The sequence below is a fragment of the Microtus ochrogaster genome, chromosome 5 (genome assembly GCF_000317375.1).
Source record: "Microtus ochrogaster isolate Prairie Vole_2 chromosome 5, MicOch1.0, whole genome shotgun sequence".
NCBI lineage: Eukaryota > Metazoa > Chordata > Mammalia > Rodentia > Cricetidae > Microtus > Microtus ochrogaster.
This window is the reverse complement of record NC_022012.1, coordinates 62,146,318-62,154,103: the sequence shown is the minus strand read 5'-3', so window position 1 is coordinate 62,154,103 and position 7,786 is coordinate 62,146,318. Positions and strand designations below refer to the sequence as shown.

The 7,786-nt window shown below is 49.3% G+C and overlaps 1 protein-coding gene across 1 annotated transcript in view; it reads right to left on the bottom strand.

The window, feature by feature from the left end:
* Lrrc1 (leucine rich repeat containing 1) overlaps positions 1–6,334 on the bottom strand; it is a 114,637-nt gene extending 108,303 nt beyond the window's left edge. The window contains exon 1 of the mRNA XM_005347603.1: positions 5,943–6,334. Coding sequence (XP_005347660.1) covers positions 5,943–6,101 — 159 coding nt within the window. The 5' untranslated portion in view covers positions 6,102–6,334. The remainder of the gene's footprint in view (positions 1–5,942) is intronic.
* Positions 6,335–7,786: the final 1,452 nt, after the last annotated feature.

Sequence of the window (7,786 nt, the reverse complement as noted above, 5' to 3'; positions counted from 1 at the left end):
CACACACACACACACACACACACACACACACACACACGCATACTAGAACATGCAACATAAATTACCATTCCTGTCCACTAATTACACCTAAGAGAAAGTTAATGGCCATCCAGAAGATCCTCCTGTGCACTTACCAAGGCCTGACCCATGATTTTCACCCTTCACGCAGTTCTCGGGGCAGAAGACAAGCGTGACTTCTAGCCCTGCACTTGGAATGGAAACTTACAGCTGTCAAACTTGCCCTTGACCTCCTGAACACTCCCCAGCTGCCCATCACACACTGCAGCCCTCCCTCCCGTGCTTGCAACTGTCACTACTGATACTGCTGGCATTCTATAAAGACAGCAGCAGCGTTTTAACCCCTAAATTTCAAGTCTGTTAAAAGTTCAGGGCACTTATATAGAGGTACTCAGATCTATACAGAGAGAGATGTATTCGTGTTTCCCAGAAAAATAAAGCCCATGGAGTTACCAGGGTCACTATGGGCACACTTTTATAAACACGGTGGTCACATTTACCTGAAAATAGAAAAAGGTAACAAATTCTTCCTACCCACAACACATCTGGCTGGCCATTTTCCTCCCAAGGCAAAGCCTACATACAAAACTGTCTAGAAAAAATAAAAATAAAAAATAAATAAAAAAAAACAAAACTCACAGTGTTTTAGTAAATGCAGGCATCCCACATCAACAAAAGAAAGCCAAACTCCAGGTGGGTGAGCATGACACAAAGGTGATACAGCAGACTAACAACTCCCAGGAGGAACGGTCTCAGGGCCTTGTCCCCAGCCTTCCTACAAGGATGCCAAAAGTCCTCCAGCTGCACCATGCAAGGGTTCCTGACTCATCTCCCAGAAATCCTCTACCCCCAGAAATCACCTTCCTAAGACAATAGCTCAACTCACAGTACCTAAGCTGCCCAGGGCAGAGCTCAACTCGACTATAGTGTGATTCTACCACACAAGCGGCCCCCTCAATCGCCACACCTAGAACGGTGCACAATGCATTTCTTCCCTCCGTTTAGCCTATTCTGAATGGCCTCCTCTAAAGCCTCTCTCAATTCCTCCCCCCTTCCCCACCAAAGTATGAAACTCCTCAAAGCTGAAAAAGCCTCCTACAGAGGCTTCTACTGGCCCCAGGCCCTGGCCCGCCAGGTAGGTGATGTAGGGGGGGGGGGGGGGTATCTAAATGTTCCCATGCCTCTTAAGTTTCTTAAGCCTTTTTCTGCATTTGGAAAACTGAAGTTATAATGACTACAATGGTTTGTTATACGGCGTAAGAAAAATGATTTCTGGAAAGACCCTACTACAAAATTTGGAACTTAGTAAGGAGTAGCTATAATAATTATGTCACAGATACTATCCAACCTGAGAAAATTACAACTTCTAAGTGTAGGGAATGAGGAAATCTATGGGGAAGGTGTGAACCAACATAGAAAACAATCAGAAAGCAATTAAGTGCTAAACTGTAAAGTAATAGCAGGATGTCTGAGAAATGAACTGTTTCTCTACTTGATAAATGTGTGCATCAGCAGGGACAATCCCTTTCCAGCCTCTTTCCTGTAAACATTCACATTCCTTAAATGTAAAATTGGTCTTTTATGGAATAATTGAATTATTTTTATTATACACCCAATTAAGCATATAGGTGTGTCATCCCTATCCTTAGCTCTTACATAAACTACTAAGTAAAACGATCTAAAAATCCAATAAAGACAAGAAAGGAGACCTCGACGGTAACTTGGCATCATAGAGCAATTGCATAATGTTGTAGATGCTACCCGGCTACCGACAACGTAGTAAATAATTATTAACCAAGTGCAAGGACTTGGGTTTTAATTCTGAGCAACTACCCCACGGAGGCTGTTACCCTTTCAGCTCCTGTCATTTCTCTCTGAGGAAGCACAGCAGACGCTCTGCCTGTCCAACTGCCGGCTTCACCTGCCTCTTCCAAGGCCACATCTACTCTCCTCCCATTAGCTATAAACAATAAAAGGAGCGCTCAGGAGGCTAGGCAATGATTACTCATTTATAAAGTCATCTAAACATTACAGGATGCGTGATTTTTTTAATGCTGAAAATAATATCAAAACTTTAATTTGGGTTTAACAAACTCCGGGGAGGGGGAATGGTTCTTAAAACTTCAGTTAGAAACACAGTAAGTTCTTGCCACAGTATTCAGAAATAGCTTGCATTTGCATGGATCTTCTATATCCTCAGACTACACTGTAAAGCAAACAGTGCTCTAACACATGCAGAAAATAAGGCTAAAGAAAAATATCCAAGACACAGAACTCTGTCTTGAATGCTCTAAATCCAGCGTGTGGGCCCCACTGCCCCTTCATGACACAACCCAAAGAGTGTTGGTAAAAGATAACCAGAAAGCTGTATGGATCCAGGTGAAACCAAGGAGGTGGGTACAAGAAACTGAGAGAAAAGATGGCATTTTAAGAGAAAACAACAAACCATGATGACAAGACAGAGCGGGGAATCAATCCATTAAATATATAGACCTGGGAAATAGGAAGAATGGCTACCCCATCCCTCAGAAATGGAACTGCAAGGAAAAACAGCACTTCCAAAGAGAAGACGTAACTGAAACATGGCTAGCTTGCTCTAAGTGAGGAGACAGCCCCTTGCCTGAGCAAGCAACAAGTGCTGAAAATGAACTCATAATCATGGCAAGTGTCCATAGTGTGTAAGGATTGTGTCAAAGACGGCACGAGAGAGATGGAAGACAAAGCCTTCCAAGGAAGGACAGGGGATTCTGAAAGAAAGGTGCTGACTGACGTCTCAACAGAGTAGCAAGGCAGCCACAGGAAGGGGAATTATGCTGGCAGACTTCTGAAGTCAACACATGAGGAGTCTTCTATGGAACAAGCACTTGAGGGCCCACAGCGTACCACATGTGTCCTAGGTTCAGCCACGAACAACCCTGCCCTCATGGAGGTAACGATTCAGTTGGGTAGACACACAAGGAACACATAAAGCATGTAAGGTTTATGTTTAGGTCGTGTTAACTGCTCTAGAACTAGAAGACAAGTGAGGATGTGAAGGAATGATGGGAGGAGGATGGGTGTTGGAAACACTTTCATCGGGCAATCAACCAAAGACTAGCAAAAGGCAAAGAGGAGACAATAGAAAATTCTAGAAAAGTAACTGTTTATTGAGCAAGACCTACTGGGTACAAGGGTAAGGTTCCATGCTTACAGGAGTGAACGAAAGCATGCAGGCACTTCAAGAGGGCAAGAGAGAGAGAGAGACTGTCTTAGTGCAGACACCAAAAGAATCTAGCTTGCAGGGACAGGTGACGCAGAAGCCGCAGACAGACGGAACCACTGTCACCCAACCAAAGCCAAGCTCAAGATGAGGGTGCTGACCCTTGGCCTGCACTGTCGAGAAGCCACCACGAAGCTGACCCACTTCTGAGGTCGAGTAGGTGAGTGACAACATGTCTGTGGCTGGTGAGTGGGCTGACAGAGTGCGCTGCCCTCTCCGGCCCCGTCACCTCTGTATTTGAGTCATCAGCCTCTCCACAGGGCTGTGATCAGCTCGGAAGGATCATAGCTTCTTTAATCTCTACATTCTTAATAACTAGTAAGTAATGGTGCTTCAATAAATGTTTAACAAGGCCAAGTTTAAATCACATGACTCAAAAAGGCGGGACTGAATAGCTCAAGGTTTGATGGACTTGAGAAACAGAATGAGCCAGACTCAGGGGGCCTGTTCAGGGTGACTGCAGTTGTCTGGCAGTTCGGTAAGTGGGGGGAGCCAGAGACTCCTGAGAAAAATCACTGCAATTCCCCGTCTCAATTTGTAAATGAAAATGTGGGGGCAAATGAGAGGTTGCAGGCTTTTCCGTGGAGACTAGGTGCCTATCATTATCCCAAAGCCTACTGCCCAGGTAGAGGGGCAGGCCTCCCTTTTGGCTGTGCTCCCAGATTATAGGCAATAAAACATACAGCTGGCATGGCCACCACACTAAGGATCTTTGAAGCTGTCCATCAAGAGTGGTGATACGGTGGTGGGGAGACAGAAATTTGGGGGGAGCAGTAAGCAACAGGAATGAGTTATACGATCTCAAACACCAACAGCGGCCAGCCCAAGGAAAAGCTGAATGAAACAAACAGGCACGTACAATCCCACTGTCACAGTGAAATAAGACAGAGAGAAATCCACTTTACAGGACCACGATCTTTACAGGCTGTGAGAGCAATACTTCCCAATAAGGAAGGCCATCCTTCAGTTTTGAAAGGTTTGTTCACTCTGTTTACAGAATGCCATCAGACTTGAGTTGTCGTTGACCAATACCTGAGCCGTCCAAAACTCTCAGTCTCCTACGCCAAGCAAAATGCTGCAGCACTACAGGAAATCTCACAAACTGCGGAAGGCAATGAAGGGCCAATGCAAAGACAGCTTCCAATTCCACAATAAAACACAAATGCTACAGCCAAGTTGATCGTCAAGAGCTTTTACTAAGTCTTTTAATAACTGCATTTCAAATCCCTTGAAAAGCATTAAAGTCACTTTTGCTATGTTTCGAAAATTATACAACTTAAAGCACTGAGCTTACCACTTAAGTAGAACATAGTGAGGCTAAAAACTAGATCATGTGTTTGAAAATGCCTACAAAATCAGACATGCCTGAGGGAACTGGATGGTTTTCCTACTGAATTAAACTGGGGGTGGGTGGGTGCCCTGTTCCTGGTGAGGGGAATCTTTGGGATTACACACAGGCGGCCGTGGGAACCAAGGAAACTTAATTCAAGAGGAGCATCACTTGAGATGTTGAGAAAAACATAGTTCAGATTTTCTAAACTCTGTCAGCGCTGAAGATCGTTATCAGCCCGTGTTCCAACAAACAAGAACATCTGACCAGAACGTCTTTGAAAATGACAGGGCTTCAGCGTTACCAAAGGACAAACAAGGTATTTGCATTGCGAGGCTCCGGCCTTTAGGCTCTCTCCCCGCCCCCCAGCAGTCTTCCATTTCCTGAACCTTTGGATTGCCACGGGCTTACTTTTTACATACACCTGGGTTTGGGATGCCTTCCCCTTTAACGGTTAAAGCTAAAGTCCTGAAGCAAATTCAAGGGTTAAAAGTTCAGCGTCTACCCCTGCCCCGACCCTCCTAAAAGCACAATCAGCATCTGTCACCGGACAAGTTTGGTCCGGCAAATGATTAATTTTTCGTAAACAACTCTGAACAGGTAGGGCATCAGTAAGTGTTAGGACAGACCCAAACAAGCTCCGTGGTGGCTCAGGGACAGAGAGGCGGCAGCAGGGCTGACTCGCAGCGGGAGTCACTGCCACATTCAAGGCAGTTCCAACCACGCAACAGGTCCACGCACGCAGTGCCCCAGCGGCGGGCACCTGGTCACCAGCACCAGCTCTCCTGCCCAGCACCCCAATGCCGCCATGGGGCCAGGGGAACCGACGAAGCGCCGTCTCTCCAGGGCACAGCCCACAAAGATAAGGCCAGGAGCACATTCCTTACAGATGCCAAGATAGGGAGGCTTACTTGCGCGCTGCCAGGTCCCAAATGTCCTCTGGGACCTGTTTTAGCCCAAAGAGAGACGCTCCGGGCCACTGGCCAGGGAACTGGCGGCCAGCCGACCGCCCCCGGGGCGTGATGGGGCGCATGGTCGCCCCCAGGTGGGAACAGTGTGAGCTACCTGGCTTACACCTAACAGACGTTAGTCCCCAAAGCTACTTTAATGGACCAGAACCTCTCTCCACTCGCCAAGTAACTACTTGTTAAATACCAAGTCTTTCGGTATAAATGAAAAAGAACTTTTATTGGCGGATGGGGTTCGGGAAGCAAGGAGGGATGGGGGCGGCTGACGGCAGTCGTGGTTCCCCGCTGGCCAGGCTCTGCTGGAGCCAAGCAGTCGGCGGAGGAGCGCGCAGACCGGGCCGCCGCGCCAGGTGAGGCGGGCACTCACCTCGGGGAGCTCCCGGAGCTGGTTGGCGTCCAGCAGCAGCTCCTCCAGGCTGCGGGCATAGCGGTAAATCTCCTCGGGGACGTAGACCAGCGAGCAGTGGCGCTTGTCGATGGCCTCCACATGACGGTTGCACCGCCACAGGGGAATGCAGTGGAACATCGCCGCCCCCGCCGCTGCCGCCGCCGGAGCCGTGTCCCGAGCCGCGGAGCCCGGGGCTCGGAGCCCGCTCCGCCCGGCTGCCCCGCTGCTCCGCGCTCGTTGCTGGCCCCAGGCTCGCTCGCGCCTCGCAAGGGCTCCACGGTCCCGAACGCCCGGAGGAAGCCACGGGAACCCGTGCCGCGTCCCGCGCCTTCGCTACGGAGGACCGTCCCCTCCCACCTCCCCCTCTGCTGTGCTCCGCTTCCTACTCGCGGCTGCCGCGCACTGGGCATGCGCACACAGCCGCACGCGGAGGGCGTGTCCCGGCCGGGGATGCTCCGCTCCGGGTTTTCCTGGAGACCTGGTTCCCGGGAGGGTCGGGGGGGACCGGGGCTTCTGCGGTCCCTTCCTAGCGGCAATTTGAACAGCGTGGGACTCTGGTGGCAACCGTGCTCTTAAAAAGGACCAGAGGAGGACAGGGACCGAAGGCCAGAGAGAGAGAGCCAACAACTTCCGAGTTTTAGTTTTACTCACTGTACCTCTTCTTTTTGCTCCCCTTCCCCAAAACAACTTTCCCTTCCGGGGTCAGGAAGTACCGCCCCGCAGAGTACCTTGAGCCTGGGCTAGCGCTGGAGCGGAGTCTGGCTTTCCGATACCCCCCACCCCCTTGTGTCCTGCGTCTGCTCACACGTCGGCGGACTCCACGTCCTGAAAGCATCTTCAGTTACCCGAGTTTATGTGAGATGCAAGCATCACCCCCTTCTTGGTGCTATCAAAAGCATGGGTGTCAGAATCTTCAATATCTTCTAAAAGATGCTCCGGGAAGAAAGGAGCTGGCTAAGATGCAATTCTGGGCAAGTTCTACTTCAGCCAAATGTGCCTTGGGGCCTAACCGGGGCTGAAGAAGTACAAAAGGGACTGGTCCGGGAGGCCAAATGAGCCCTCCTGCACCTGGCTCCTGTGTTTCCTCCACGGCCCCCTACTCCATACAGAGGGGAGACTGCAACCCAAGTAATAGCTTTCGGAATGAGGAGCGTGACTCTTCCTTTGCCCCTGACACCTTTCCATTAGCATAGCCAGATACTTGAACCATCCATTCCCTCCTGTTGATCACCAGTCACGATCTCAGAATAGACCAGACACTCCTTCATGAACTGTTGTTGATCCGGTCTAGACCAAACACAGTAACAATGGACTGCTTTAAGAGTCTCCTCCGATTCCCCACTCAGCAACGGAAGCCCTATGCTCCCACAGCTCAAATCTGAAGAAGACTGGAAGGTGAGCATGCGTAGTGACCAAGGCAGAATTTGCCCTGACCCCTTTTTAATTGTCTCTTCAGTCCTTCTAACTACACAGGGCACTTTGCCCAAGTGGAGAGAGGAAGGGACGCATAACCATCTCATCTCTATCAGGAGGGCCTCTTAATTGAAGAGGGAGAAAAATCCACTTTTGTTTCTACCTCCGGATTACCAGCAAGGCCTGATAGTTACAGCCCGTGCCTAATTCCTGCCGCTCTCCATTTGTGCTGACTTGATTCCTGCATTCTTGAGGAGGACTTTGAGCCTCCACTCCTCCTTCATTCTTGCATTCCAGAAGCATGTATGAAACCCATTTTTCTGCCACCTCCCGTGGAAAAATTTGGTTTCTGATTGAGACATCCAAGAAAATACCTCATCAACTTTGTGGGTTTTCCAACTGCTTTTTGA